The following is a 15,428-nucleotide window of genomic DNA, read 5'->3' as shown; positions in this document are numbered from 1 at the left end:
ACTGTGACCAATCAGAATGAATGCTGTGACCCGTCAGAATGGATACTGAGACCAATCAGAATGGACATTGTGACCAATAAGAAATGTTACTATGACCAATCAGAATGGACACTTTGACTAATCAAATGGACATGATGAGCAATTACAATGGCCTCTGTGACCAATCAGAAAAGAGACTGAGTCCAATGAGAATGGACACCAGCCATAATATCTGCTATGGATGTAGCAGTGTGCGCAGCTGAGTATCAGCCCTAACTTGGGGCAACACAATTGTGCCAAGTTGGTCCATGCTGGCTGCACCCAGCTGGTAGCATGCCCCATCCTATTCAAATCCCCCTTCCCCAACGAGGAGTGTCTTACAAGTTCAGTTCTTGAGATGTGACTATATGGGCATGCAAAGAAGGGCCTTTGGAGGTCAGGTAGCTCTCACTGGCTTAGTAGTCTGTGACTTTGAACCTTTGACTCTGAACCCTTCCTCAATTTCTTTGTAAAATGGAGATACTAATAGTGCATGCTGGGTGGGCTAGTGTATGTAAAGCACTTAGATCACTTCTTGGCACAAGCAAAGTGCTAAACAAATGAACAGCTAAAAAAATAACTCAATACATGATTGCTGCTGGTGTTTATTAAGGCCTGGCAGTTGAATGGATAAATCTGGGGGAGATCAAGGCTGCTTTGACCTTGACCTTTCTGCAGACTCACTTCCATCAAACTCCACCTGAATCCACATAGGGTCCCCAAAGACAGCCTGGCAGAGAGGGCTGGCTCCTGACCTGGACAGGCCAGAACACCCAGTCACACTGAGTGTCTCCCTCTTGTCTCGAATTGTCACTTGCTTCTGAGCCGTCACATGCCACTCACTAGTTGTGCACTCAGCAAGCATCGTGAATTTCCCAGGTGTTGTGAACTGGTAAGTCAAGTTGCTGGACAAACTGCCGGAAACAGAAATGTTACCAGTGTTGGGAACATGGACACGTGTATTTACACATGTGTGCACAAATGCAGTCACCCACCTCACACCTTTTCTGCTCTTCAGAGATTAAAAAAAGAAGAAAAAGATGCTGCAAACCGAGCTCTCATTGTTTGCAAAGATGATAATGGAACATCCTGGAGCAGGTAAGAGTGGAAGCAATAGCACTGACCAACCGGGTGTTGAATGTTTGGCTGCAGGTCCATGTTCTACCATTTATTCCCTCTGACTCATGTAAACCCCTTCTCTGGGTTTTCTCACCTCATCTGTAAAATACTATGGCCCAGCCTGCCTTTCTGAGCCTCATTTTCCCCATCTATAAAATGGATCAGATTCCAAACATGTCAAAATTATGGGTTTGTTTTACTTCTCATTTTCCCAAGAGGACTAATTCAAAATTTCTACAATCGTCTGCAAAAATACACATGACTTTCCCTCCTGACCTCCTCCCTGTCTTTGACACACTCCTCTGACTGTCTGTTCACTGAGACCTCCTCTTCTGGTCCTAGAACATGCCACCTCTGGTTCACCTCAAGGCCTGCAGATGCACTGATCTTTGCTGGGAAGGCTCTTGACTATGTCTTTGCTCATATTCACGCCCCTCCTTGGGTTCTCAGCTTAAACACCACTTTCTCTGGGAAGCCTTCCTTAGGTTCCCTTTACTGCCGTAGCTTTGCTGCCTCTCCTAGGCAGCACTCATCCCTTGCGTGCTTGCTTATTCTCTGTTGTTCTTCCCTGCTGGGCTGTTAGCCCAGAGTCTGTCTAGTTCTCTTCTATGCCTGGCACCTAGCACAGAGCCTCGCACATAGTTTGTGCTTGAGAAATAGTTGACAAATGAACATATTTGTGAAAAAGCTTAGAAAACAGTAACCCAATTCCTGGTGCCAGCCAAATTGGAGTAACCCTACCATAGCCTATTTCTTCCGTTGATTACAAAGAAACTACCTGAGGACGTAGAAGGGGTGGGGAAACAAAGCAGACTGGGGAGGAAAGTCCAACTTTAAGAATCACCCATCCTTTATCTTTATCAGGAACGTAAGATCAGATTTCAAGGGCAAACATGATCAATAGACAGATGTCAGTTCTGCGATGACTCGGATGTAGGAACTATCACACAAAGACTTTCAGCCGGCTATTTGCTGTGACCATGCTCTGTGAGGCAAAAGTAGACACTGTTCGAATGAGTGGGGAGATGGGTGTGCTCAGCAGAGAAGCAAAAACTATAACAAAGAATCAAAGGCAAATCTTAGAAATGAAAAACAGTATCTGAAATTTAAAAATTCACTGGATGAGTACAATAGCAGAATAAAGAAAAAAAAGTCCATGAACTTAAAGATAGAGCAAGAGAAATGATCCAATCTGAAGAACAGAGAGAAAAAATATTAAATTTTTAAAAATGAGCAGAGCATCAGCAATCTGTGTAATAATATCAAAGTGGAAAATATTTGTGTCATTAGAGCACCAGTGAGAAGAAAGAGGTTGCTGTAGAAAAATGTATTTGAAGAGATAAGAACTGAAAACTGCCAAAATTTGGCAAAACACATAAAGATTTGAGAAGCGTTATGAACCCCCATGGAGAGGAAAAAAGTTTAAAGAAAACCATACCCACACATATAATAATCAAACTGCTGAAAAATCAAAGATAAATAATCTTGAAATCAACCTGAAAAAATGACACATTACATATAGGGAAAATTGTGATTTGCATGACTATAGATTTCTCCTCGGAAACCACAGAAGTCAGAAGACAGTGAATAGCACCGTTCAAATGTTAAAAGAAAATAATTGTCAACACATAATTCTATATCCAGCAAAAAAATCTACTAGGAATTAAAGCAAAATAAAGACTTTCTCAGGAATAAAGAAATTCTGTAAGATAATTTATTGCCAGAAAATTGACTCTAAAAGAAATGCTGAAGGAAGTTTTCCCCTTTGAAGGGAAGTTATGATACGGGGAGGAACTTGGAACTTTGGGAATGAAGGGAGAGCACAAGGAATGGTAAATATCTTGGTGACTATATAGACTTTTGTTCCTCTTCAGTTCTTTAAAACATGATTGTTGAAAGGGGTTTCAATGTATGTAGATGTCCCACATTTGACACTTACAATGTAAAGGTAGGCAGGCAAAAGGGACTCCAAGGTAGTAAGGCTTCAACATTTACTTGAAATGGTATAACAGTAACTCTAAGTAGACTGTGAAAGATTAGACATGTATATTGAAATTCCCAAAGAAACTACTAAAAAGTAATACAAAGAGATAAACCAAAAACAAAAAAGCCAGTGACTAAGTTAAAATGGAATATTAAAAATATTTAGTAATCGGGGGAAAAAAAAGTCAAGAAAGGAAAGGAACCAGGGGCCGGGGATAAACAGAGAAGGCCAATAGAAAACAACAAAATGATAGATCTAAGTTTAACCATATCAATGATTACATTCACTGTAAATGCTCTAAACACACCAATTATTATGCCATAGGGATACTGAAAAAACAAGACTCAAGCATGTACTGTCTGCCAGAAACCCCCTTAATATAATGGTGTAGGTAGGTTAAAAGTAAAAGGATAGAAGAAAGATCTACCAACCAACACTAAATAGAAGAATTCTGGAGTGGCCGTTATGAATATCAAATTATGTAGATTTTAGAACAAGAAAATGCCAACTCTCTGGATTTGCGAATGATGGTTTTGAATTGCAAAACCCAGCCTGTTTTTTCAGTAATATGTCTGGGAAAAGCAATTTGTTATGTTCTTTAAACTCTGGTGCCAGCTGAAATTGCCCAGGACTAAAGAGCAGAGAAATGGATTTGTTTTTCTGCTTTCTCTCCCAGTGAGCTCACCCAAGGGAGAAGACTACAGAGTGGTTTTAGAAACTGCTGCCAGCAAAGGGAAGATACGCTCGGAGTACAAAGAGAAGAAGACAACAACTTAAAAATCTGTGCTATGACCCAACGGATTTGCGCAATCCCAGTCCTAGATAGAAACACAACAGAAATGTGTACATATGTGCACCAAAAGGCATGCACTACACTATTTATGGATTCACTATTCATAATACCTCAAATCGTAAACCATTCCAAATGCCTACCAATGCTAGAATGGATAGGTAAATTCAGGTATGTTCACACAATGAGATGTCATACATCTCGGAGAGGAAAAAATAAATCACGATTTTATGCAACAGTATGGATAAATCTCAAAAACACACTATTGGCCCTGGCCAGGTAACTCAGTCGGTTATAGCATCATTCCGATAAGCCAATACTGGCAGGTGTGATTCCCAGTCGGGACACATATAAGAATCAACCAGTGAATGCATAAATAAGTGGGGCAACAATCAATGTTTCTCTCTCTCTTCCCCACCCTTTCTCTCTCTCTTCCTCTCTCTCTTCCTCTCTCTAAAATCAGTAAATAAAAATTTAAAAAACGCACTATTGGACTGAAATCAGACACGAAGAGTATATTCTTTATGCAGTTTCATTTCCATAAGTTTCAAATACAGGTCACACTGTGTGATGATGTTAGAATCCTTGGAGTGTACAGGGGGGTTTCTGGGAGACAACTCATGTTTTGTTTCTTCATCTAGGTGCTGGTTACTTGGGTGTGTTCATTGTGTAAAAATTCATTAATCTGCATCTTTTTGCGTACTTTCCTGTATGTGTATTATGCTTAAATAAAATGTTTAAAAATTGGTTCAAGACTCTGTCACTCACTGACTTGTATACCCTGCTTTGATACTCGATGTTAATGGGATGCAACTTAAAAGGAAAGATGAGATGAAAGCTCACAGTCTTTGCTCATAATGTCCATCGTTAAGAACACCATTTTGTTTGTTGCTCCCAAATTGCCAGCCAGCTTGGTGGATGAAGCCATCTGACCAAACTGGGCAGTGTGATGGAGTGGAAAGGGTAGGAAACTGGAAATGAGATCTCCAAGACTCCTAGGTTTGCCTGGATAACCTAACAACTCAATTACCCTCTCTGAGTGAGCCTCAGTGCTTTTGTTGATAGAATGCCTTGAGTGCTATTCCTGGCTAGGCTGTAAGATTTAAACGATGCCATGGCCGGATAGGTATCTGGCATGTTATAGACTCAAATACTGTAGCTTTTTATATAACAGGATGCCATTTATGCACTTAGCCTATTAAAAGTATTATATACTTTTATGTAATATTAATATAACAGTAACAATTACCCATTTGCTAGAATTAACTCTGTATCAGTTATTCTTTGTAGTCCTATTCACTTTTTAAAATTACTCGGTGAGTATTAGTTAACACTGGCAATACTAATCATCACAGATCATGTAACTGTGGCCTAAAGATTCTTAAATATCTTTTGTGGTGAATATGGTGGCATGTCACCCTGAGTCCGCCCTTTAAGACCAAAGCCTGCACATACTGCACCCCCCAACACCCCCATCCCAAGCACCCTGGTGTGACAGACGCTGAGGGCTCACACCTGAAACATCTCCAGGAATTCTCCTTAGCCACAGGGAGCTCAAGGTGACAGCCCCTCCCAAGGTGACAGCCCCTCCCCAGGCCTGTCCTCCATCCAGTGTCGGTGATGCCTGTGCTGCCACTGCATCTCAGTCCCACTTCTCCCCCTGCCCCATCTTAGTACCCCCAGGAAACCTCCTGCACCCCAAATCAGGGCTTGTTTGCTGGTGCTTGACCTGCATACACTCCTAAAAAAACAATCTCTTTAAACCGGCAGGTATCAAGGCTCCATCACCAGACTGTTTTGGGTTTTCCAGCACCATCTTTCATTTTTCCCACATACCCCTGAACTGCGGGTACAGGTGAGGTGCTCACAGTTACCCAGGGAGGCCGTGCTCCTCCACATCCGTGGCTTTGCTTTCTCTGCACCCTCTGCTCCTGCCTCCTACTTCTGGTCCCCCAAGGACTTCAGCTCTGCAGTCCTTTCTGATCATCATCTCCCACAGAGTTCTCTCTTCTGCGCCTCCCAACAGCCTGTGTACATCTAAGTCACTCTATGTTCTTTTCTAGGCTTATGTTGGCTTGTGAATGATGGGTTTTTACGAAGTCCCCCACCACCACCACCGCGCCGCGTCATACGTGGCTGTGTGCAGAGGTGACTGAATGGACTGAAGAATAATGGCAATCCCCGGATCTGTCAGTAGGTGGCGCTGAATTACCTAACGTTGGACATGGGCACAGTTCGCCTTATGCAAAGTATTCTGTAAAGCACGTAATACAATTTCAGAACTGTAGAAACAAAACAACCTGCCATGCAAATGAACTCAAGACATGGGGAATGCAAGGCAAGAAGGAGCTTTAAAGGGGCAATTGTTTGACTTTTATTACACCGTTTCTATTGGAGATTGGATTCTCCCTAACAGCTCATGTTATTTATCTACAGTGGACATAGAGCATCCAGTTTAAGTCTTAGCCTAAGGAGGAGTTCAGCAGAAGTAGGGGTCTGTACACACACATAAAAGAAGGGCCCAGTGACATCCACACAAACTATGGGACTTCTGTATACTTAAAACTCATACCATTTTTCATACTGTAAATTGAGTGCAGAGGCTGCTAGTGCTGATTAGAAAGTGTCAGAAATATATTTCCTAATATTAATAAAAATGATAGGAGAAGGTGGTGGGTAGTTTCAAGGTCTAACAAGTCTTTAAAGGAGGGGAAATGGACTATGTAGGCGGGGTGATGGTGGAGGGTATTGCCATCTATGTGTTTTGAAAAAGAAAAACAATGCCAGTCACTTTCACTTCGAACTAATGCCCAGAGGGACTGCAAATGCAAAGTACTGCTTACTATTGTTTGTCTTAGATTATGAAAAAGTTTAATCATGCAGTGAATTCCAGAGAGTAATATGCAAACACCCTTGGACTCACCACCCAGAGTTGACAAATATTTCCATTTTGTTCTGTTTGCTCCAGGTTTTAACTACTGTTTGTTTATTTACTATAAAGTCCTTGTGGATCCCTGGCCAGGTAACTCAGTTGGTTAGAGTGTCATCCCAATATATCAAGGCTGTGGGTTCAGTCCTTGGTCAGGGCACATACAATGAATGCATAAATAAGTGGAACAACAAATCAATGCCTCTCTCTCAAATCAATTAATAATTTTTAAAAGATTAATTAATTAATTAATTAATTATTGGAGAAGGGAAGAGAGGGAGAAAGAGAGTGAGAGAAACATCAATGTGTGGTTGCATCTTGTGCACTCCCTACTGGGGACCTGGCACAACCCAGGCATGTGCCCTGACTGGGAATTGAACTGATGACCCTCTGGTTCGTAGGCCGGCACTCAATCCAGTAAGCCACACCAGCTAGGGCAATAAGTAAATTTTTAAAAAATTAAAAATAAGTCCTTGGGTAACTGAAATTCTTAGCAGGGCTACAGACAGTGAATTTTATTTTATGCCAAATTCTAGTTCTATAAAATTCGGGGGTTAAGGATTATGTAACTTAGAATTTGTTGTTTTATTAATGAAATGGTGGCAAATGGGAAGAAACCTGCAGAATGATGCTATAGGTATTTGTATTACTTAAACATTTACTTCCCAAAGCACCTTCACATGTAATTTCTCATTTTACTCCAATCAAGGCAACCATCAATATAGATGTGACAGTGAAGGAGACAGGAACCCAAGACCTGGGGTAATTTCCAGGCCCAATATACTAGCAGTGCCTGGGACTAGAACCCCAGCTTCTAGATACCGTTTTGTTTGGCACAATGCCAGAGATGTCAGAGCGTGGCTGAATCTGAGACACACTCACTGGAGCAGACTTGGGCTGTGGACAGGGCTGGCCCCCTGTTTGCCTCACCCCACCTAGTGCTTTCGGGAATGCCAGCACCCATGCAGCTAGAACCTCTGGGTCCCACAGAGTAGAAATGGAGATGCATGGGGGTTCGAAGAAAGGCTTATAGGTCTCCACGACTTCTCAGGGGATCCATATTGAACTGGGGGGTCCCTGGAAGGAGTCCCAGAATCCAAAGAGGATCTGGATTTTCTGAAGTAGTCTGGGGCACCCCTCCTGCTGGGGCACCCCCAGCAGGGCTGACCGGAGCTTACACAGGCCAGGTAGGACTTGGAAATGTTAGGAATTGGGTTTGGCTACTACAGGTTGAGGAGGAAACTGTCTCCCGGAGGACGTGGGGGGGAGGAAGGCAGTGCCCTCAGGCCCCAATGCTGTGTGCTATATAATCCTGCAGGGCCTCAGAGCTTGAGCTCCGCGCAAGGCCGGACTGTCCTGCTTGTACAAGAGCACAGCACTGCCGTTCACTAGCTACACAGCTTGGGCAACACCACTGTTCCTTTGTAAAAACAAGGTAATGATTATTTAGTTCAGCACCATCCTATGCAAATAGTATGAGCCACATGTGCAACTTTAAGTTTTCTAAAAGCCACACTGGAAAAGTAAGAAACAGGTTAAAATATTAATTATTAATAATGATTAATAATAATTATTAAATTATTTTAATAATTTGTTTTCTTTAACTTGATATATTCAAGGTACTACCATTTCAATGTATAATCAATATAAAAGTTATTAGTGAGGTATTTTACATTCTTTTTGGGGGGAGGGAGAACTAAGCATTGACAATCCCTTGTGCATTTTACATTTACAGCTCATCTCAACCGAGAACAGCTCCGTACCAAGTGCTCGGTGGCTCACGTGGCAAGTGGTTATATGAACACAGCTCCACTGAGGCTGTGTGTGAAAACTGCTTGGCTGGGCTGTTATTAATGTTGCTACTATGATTTTTATTATCCTTTCTAATAAAAAACACTCCCATACCCAGGTGAGCGTCTTCTTTACCCTATTACCGACTCCTCGGACAGTGACCCAGGAGACTACACAGAGCCAAGACGAAAGGACCCAGCTCCCCAGGACTGTTCAGGCGGCCTCCCTAATGAGGAACCGGTGAGCACCAGTTTCTCCCATTCCCGTGTGCATACGCCTTTATTCTGAGCTCTGCCGTTTCTTCCATCAGTAAGTGTAGTCTGTTTCTCTACCTGTTGAGTCTGTGCTTGGCAATGAAACTTGCTTTGGCCAATGGGCCATTAAAAAATGTGACACAAGTAGCCCTGGCCAGTGCGGCTCAGTTGGTTGGAGTGCCATCCCATAGACAGAAGGGTCATGGGTTCGATCCCTGGTCAGGGCACATGCCTAGATTGTGGGTTTGGTTCCTGGTCAGGGCACATGCTAGAGGCAACTGATTGATGTTTCTCATGTCAATGTTTCTCTCCCTCTCTCTCCCACCTTTCCCCACTCTCTAAAATCAATAAGCATGTCCTTGGGTGAGGATAAAAAGATGTGACCCAAGTAGAGATTTGAAATATGTTTGCACATTGGACCTTGCTCTCACTCACTGCCAACCAAGAACTCTTCTGCCGCCACGGGAGTGAGCCTCAGCCAGCTGGTTGGGTGTGAGCAACAGAGATACCTAGCTGACAGTCAGCTGGCAGATGAGGCCCTTCTAGGCCATCCTCCCCCAGCTGAGTTAGTCCAAACAAGAAAACCTGGCTACTATAAAGAACATGACAAGTAATAAGTATTATTTTAAGTTTGGGGTTGTTTTGTTATGCAGCAAAAATTGACTGAAACATACTGACTCAAGGCTCAGAGAGTCCCCTTACCTATGAGGGTAGTAAGGATCAAATGTGTGGCCATCCCCGGTACTAACTATACAGGACAGATTTCCGGTGTAAGGAGAGAGGAGCCACGTCAGGGAGATGGTGACATTGTGAAAGGTGAAACTGTCATTGGACACCGTCAGCTGCAGGCCTGCAGAAGAAAACACAAAAGGCTGTGTGCCATTGCAGAGCAAAACCGCATGTTTAGAACCAACTCTGTTGGCCCTGGCTGGTGTGGCTCAGGGGACTGAGTGCTGGCCTGGGAACCAAAAGGTCACTGGTTGGATTCCCCAGTCAGGGCACATGCCTGGGTTGTGGGCCAGGTCCCAGTAGGGGGCATGAGAAAGGCAACCACACACTGATGTTTCTCTCCCTCTCTTTCTCTTTCCCTTCCCCTCTCTCTAAAAATAAATAAATAAAATCTTTAAAAAAACTCTCACCCTGGCCAGGTAGCCAGGTGGCTCAATTAGAGTGTCGTCCGGAAACACCAATGTTGCAGGTTTGATCCTCCATCAGGGCACATACCAGAGTCAACCAGTGAATACATAACTAAGTGAAACAAGTTGATGTTTCTCTCTCTGTCTGTCTCTCCCTCTCTCTTTTATCAATAAAAATTAATTAATTAATTAATTAAACCACCCTGACTCTTTTATCCACCTGTCCTGCATCTTTAGGTAGGGCTTTTAAATTTTTTAAATCTTTAGTTTTACTTTTTAAAGGTCTTTTGAATTTTACTTTTTGTTCATAGGTATACATGACCACAATACAGACTTTGACATGTATAAGCTGCCCCCCACTGCCATACTCAAGCCCCCAGTTCTGCTCTCCAGAGGCAACCATGGTTACCGATATCCCAGGTCACCTTCCAGAAATGTCTACATATTCACAAGCACATACTTTTCTATTTATACACATGGTTCTTTCTATATTCATTATTTGACACCTTCCTCTTTTTTCACTTAATATATCTTGGAAATCGTTCTATATAAATTCAGTTAGAGCTGCCCTGTTCTTTTTAATAGTTGCACAATGTACCATAATTTATTTAACCAGGATTTATTGATTGTCCAAATGTATTTTATAGTGTTTAAAAAGACAAAAGGCAAAGAAAGCACCTTTAAGAAAATCTACTTGGCTAAGGTAGCTGATGATTCATTGTAAGCTATTTAGTGCACATTAAATTTAACAAATCATTGAGCTTCAAAATTTGGCATGGAAGGTGGGGTGAAGGGTAGAATTTGCTGGGTTCTAACACAGCCGTGGGCTAATTGGTGCAGCATGATCTTTCCTTTCTGAGCACAAATGAGAAGGGAAAAGGTAAAAGAAGCTCAACGCAAATTAAAAGGCCTTTTGTCAACTACCTTAGGAAAAGTCACGTATAATTAGGCCCTTCTGGGCACAGTTGGGGGTGGGGACTTCTGGGTAAAGTCCCTCCCTTCACAAATCAGAACCTGATTGTGATCAGAACACACTGATTCACAAGCTGACAGAACGTTTGAAACAAGGTTGGGGCAGAGAATCCGGACCGTGTAGTTGCCAGACACGACTCACCCCCACCCTAAGCTATACGTTTGTCCTATGACGGCAGCACCGGGACGGGCGGGGAGCCAAGGGGCACTTTGTCCATTAGCAAAACCACCAAATGGAAGGTGCCGCCGGAACACGTGGCCTCCTCTTCCCAGAAAACAGAATTGAGACACCTTGCTCACTCTTTTTTTTTTTATCTTTATCTGAGGATATATTTATTGATTTTAGAGGAAGAGAGAGAGAAACATCAATTGATTGCCTCCAGTATGTGCCCCGACCAGGAATCGAATCTGCAACCTAGGTATGTTCCCTGACCCGGGATTGAACCCGCAACCTGTTAGTGTACTGGATGGCACTCCAATGAACTGAGCCACCCGGCCAGGGCCACCTTGCTCACTCTTATTCCACCCCAGCATGCCCAACAAATTAATATCCCTGGGAAAGCTTGTCCTCCATGCCACCCTCCCCCTCCTGTGCCCTCTCTTGTGTGTGGTCCTCCCTTCTCCTATACTCTGCTCTGCTGGATGGCCCCTGGGGACCCTAACGTTCCCTGACTCATCTTTTCCCTTCAGAGCTCCTTGCACCATTACCCACACCCTCAATAGAAGCTGCAGTTCTGACCGATTTAATGTGTTGGAAAATGGCATAATGTGGTTTCACGGCCATAGGGGAAACTGGCGCTCCCATAGACTGTCCGTAGCAATATAAATCAATACAGTGATTTTGGAGGGTAATTTTGCAACATCTATTAACATTTAAAAGCACATACCCTGTGACCCAGCATTTGCACTACTAGGGATCTCTCCTCTAAAAATAGTCCCAAGCACATGTCAAGACATAGGCACAAGAATGTACGAGAGGGCACTGCTGCCACACAACAAAAGATCAGACACAACCTAAATATTTATCAAGGGGGAACTGGTTAAATAAATTTTGACATGATCTTATGATGATACTATGCAGTTATTAAAAAAATAAGCTAGTGACTTAGATGTCTGGGATATATTAAGTGAAAAGAAAATGAGTTGTAAGCCAACATATTTTACATAATTACATTTTTATAAAAATATACGTATATAAATTCATACACAGCCATGTCTATGAAAATATGTTTAAAAGCAGTAAAGAATTTATTCTACACCATTAACAGTGGTTTGGTTATGGGGAATAGGATTGTAGAACTAAAGGGAGGGATTCTTCCTTCTTGATTTATAAAACTTTTCTAAATTGTGGTAATGTGGGTTAGTTATTTTTATGGCTTTCAAGATTTGTATTTTTACAAAGTCTCTGTGTGTACTGAAAAGGCGGCCAATGGGAGGGGCAGTGGTTGAATGTTTATGACATGTGGGAGAGATATTTTGACTCTTTTCAATCAAGTAAGCTTGGATTTGTCAGTTATGTTTATTGGGTCACCCCATGAGATTTAAATTGCAGGGTCCTGGGGCTAAAAAAGAAATTATTTTTAAACTTCTGGCTCAACAGCTCATTTCTGCAATGGGACCTTCAAATGCTTTATCCCCAGGCTAAGCTGGGCCACGCTCAGGATGGCAGTTTGAGGTTAGGAAGTCTCTTAGCACACAGTAGCCCAGCCCCCATGGGTGGATGCTCTGTCCGCTCTGAGGGGGGCTGGACCTAGCATGGAAATGAGGAGGGAATTCCCACACCCAGGCCAGCTGGGGACTCACCTTCTCGACACTCGTACTGCACCCACAGGTAGCTGCCCTGGGTGGGGCACAGATCTCCAAAGAAGGTCCCATTTGCCGTCACTTGGCATGCCTGCAGCCCCTGGCACTGTCCTGGGAAGCACCCGCATCCCAGCAGAAGCAGGAACAGTGTGAAGGACATAAAGGGACAGGTTCAGACAGAGATGAATGGCCTCATGTTCGTTTATCCACCCACCATCTGCCTGATGGATATCAACTGGTGTCTACTGAAGACTAGGCACTATTCTGGGTACTGGGGGACAGAGAAGTAGGATTCCTGTCCTCAAGCAGCTCAGGGCTTAGCCCAGTGGTTCTCACACTTGAGATTGCACCAGAATTCCCTGGAGGCCTTGTGATCCAATAGATGTGGGAGGCAACTTGAGAATTTGCTTTTCTAACAAGCTCCTGGGTCATGTTAACACTGCTGGCCTAGGGACCTCACTTTGAGAACCACTGGTCCAATGGCATCTAGTCAAATGGCCTCAAGTTGAAGTATACACCCTGAGAACTGTCAAAGAGTGGACAGGTTTAGGAAACCTGTGGTTACCAGAACACCAGGTGCCTGTAGGAGGGAGGACTATAGAGAGCCCGGGCCAGAACTTTAGGGTCCTGCCGACACTGGTACCTCTCCCTCCTGCTTATGCAGGCGAGTTAAATACTTATGGAGATGCCTGGGAAAGAGACAGGCAGGTACCATGGCCCTGATTTCCTCCTTGGCTTATAGCAGGCCACCTGCTCTCACGGGGCCCTGCAGGCCCGATAGCAGTCACTGCAGCAGAGAGGAGAGGGCTCCCCTCTGTCCCAGATGACAGAAGTTTCTGAGGCCTTTGCAGCCCTCAGGAGGATGCAGAGAGCCCCCCATTCCCTGAAAGTGAATCATCGCCATGGGGCAAAGGCAGCTCAGAGGCAGATTTAATCTAAGAAAAACAGGTCTTAGGGAAATTCGCCCACGTGAACAGGAGATGCCACCAGGAGCATTTGTTCAGCACTATTCACGAGGGCAAGGATTGAGACCCGCTCACACAGCTCTCAGCAGAGGAAGGGACCGACTGTGGCACAGTCACACAACAGGCGAAACGGATAAATTCGCACGACATGGATCAAGATGGATAGCACTTTGAGCAGAAAAATAAGATAAAGAAGGAAAAGAGAAAAAAGCACGTTGCAGAATGACATACAATATGATACCACTCTTATAAACGTTAAAAACCTGCAAAGTGATACTAGATAATGTTCAGGGCTGCACACGTAGAAGGCAGCAATGACCAAACCGCACATGTGATTAATACACATGGACTTCATGACAGGAGCAGACCAGGGCTTCGAAGGAGCATCGGCTGTGTATCCACTGTTGTGTTTGTTTCTTTAATGAGGGAATCTTAAACAGATATGGTGTAATGTTAAGATTTGATGAAGTTGGGTGCAGTGGGTCTATGGGAGTTCATTGAAATATTTTTTATTCTTATCTATATATATCAAGTATTTCAAAAATTTTTAAATATTCAATTAAAAAGAAAGTGATGTTGCTTGCACCCAAGTTGGGTGGGGAGCAAAATGCCCACCTGACCCACTGGGCGTCCAGTGGAAGGATGAGTTGTGGCTCCCTCACTTACCAGCTCGGTGCTGTGGGCAGAGACGGGCTAGTTTTTTTCAATGTTGGAGGCTCAAGGTCATATATGAGGATTGTTTGAGCCTTCCAAAACCCTTTGCTGGGCGCAGGACACCAGGAACTGCCCTGAGCTCACAGCCAGAGCTGTGAAGCCCTTGGGCCCTACCTGCCACCTCGTCCTTGACGCTGAGCCAGCTGCATTCCTCCTCCAGGTCCAAGGGGTGCCCAGCCTCCTGGGAGCAATAATGGGGAGTCCGGCGCCCGTAGAAGGCATCCTGGATCTGGATGACCTCCCCTGAGCCACAGTGCATGATGGCATTGAGGCCCTCACAGGCCAGACTCTCGCCAACACCTGTAAGAGGTAAGGTGACACTTACCTGAAGATTATGGTCATGGATGGGCAAGCTCCTGGTTGGGGGGAAGTGGAAGAGTCTCAGGGGTCAGGACTGTGAGAGGCAAGGACACAGTGGAAGCTGCCTCAGCATGGGTGAGAGTGTGGCTCTGGAGCCAGACTGCCCAGGGGCAGCTCCAGCCCAGTCACCCAGGGGCTGTGTGACCCTCTGCAAGTTATTTAGCTTCTCTCTGCTTCCCCTGTGTAGGGGGGAGTCTCTACCATACTCCACAGGGACTTTAAGAGAATTAAATGAGTTTGTACATTTAGAGTATGGGCTATTAAAGTAGTGACTGTTGTTCCACCTATTTCAAGTGCCTTCTTCGAGCCTTATCTGAAAACAATGCCTAGTATATGATAGATACTAAACAAGCATTTGTTGAATCAACGAGTGATTTCAGTGAGTCTTCATACCCATCGTATGAGCTGAACAATTATTCTCCCCATTAGGAACATGGGGCTCAGTGGGGTCACTGTGCAAAGACCCCACCCCAGCCTTGCTCCTGGCACCTGCCCATGCTCAGTAAACATTTGTTGAAAAAGAATGACCTGGCTCAGATGTGAACAACCAGAATTCAAACTCAGACCTGTCTGTGGGAATGCCAGAGTAGGAG

General features: G+C 44.0%; 1 protein-coding gene across 1 annotated transcript in view; it reads right to left on the bottom strand.

Moving 5' to 3' along the window:
* Window positions 1-15,428, bottom strand: part of PKD1L2 (polycystin 1 like 2) — an 87,974-nt gene that overhangs the window by 68,806 nt on the left and 3,740 nt on the right. The window contains 4 exon segments of the mRNA XM_045819129.1: window positions 703-932; window positions 9,588-9,735; window positions 12,797-12,907; window positions 14,590-14,775. Coding sequence (XP_045675085.1) covers window positions 703-932; window positions 9,588-9,735; window positions 12,797-12,907; window positions 14,590-14,775 — 675 coding nt within the window.

This window comes from Phyllostomus hastatus, unplaced genomic scaffold (genome assembly GCF_019186645.2).
Source record: "Phyllostomus hastatus isolate PE091 unplaced genomic scaffold, TTU_PhHast_1.1 phas_scaffold_345, whole genome shotgun sequence".
Classification (NCBI taxonomy): Eukaryota; Metazoa; Chordata; class Mammalia; order Chiroptera; family Phyllostomidae; genus Phyllostomus; species Phyllostomus hastatus.
This window is presented reverse-complemented; position numbering and strand designations above follow the sequence as displayed.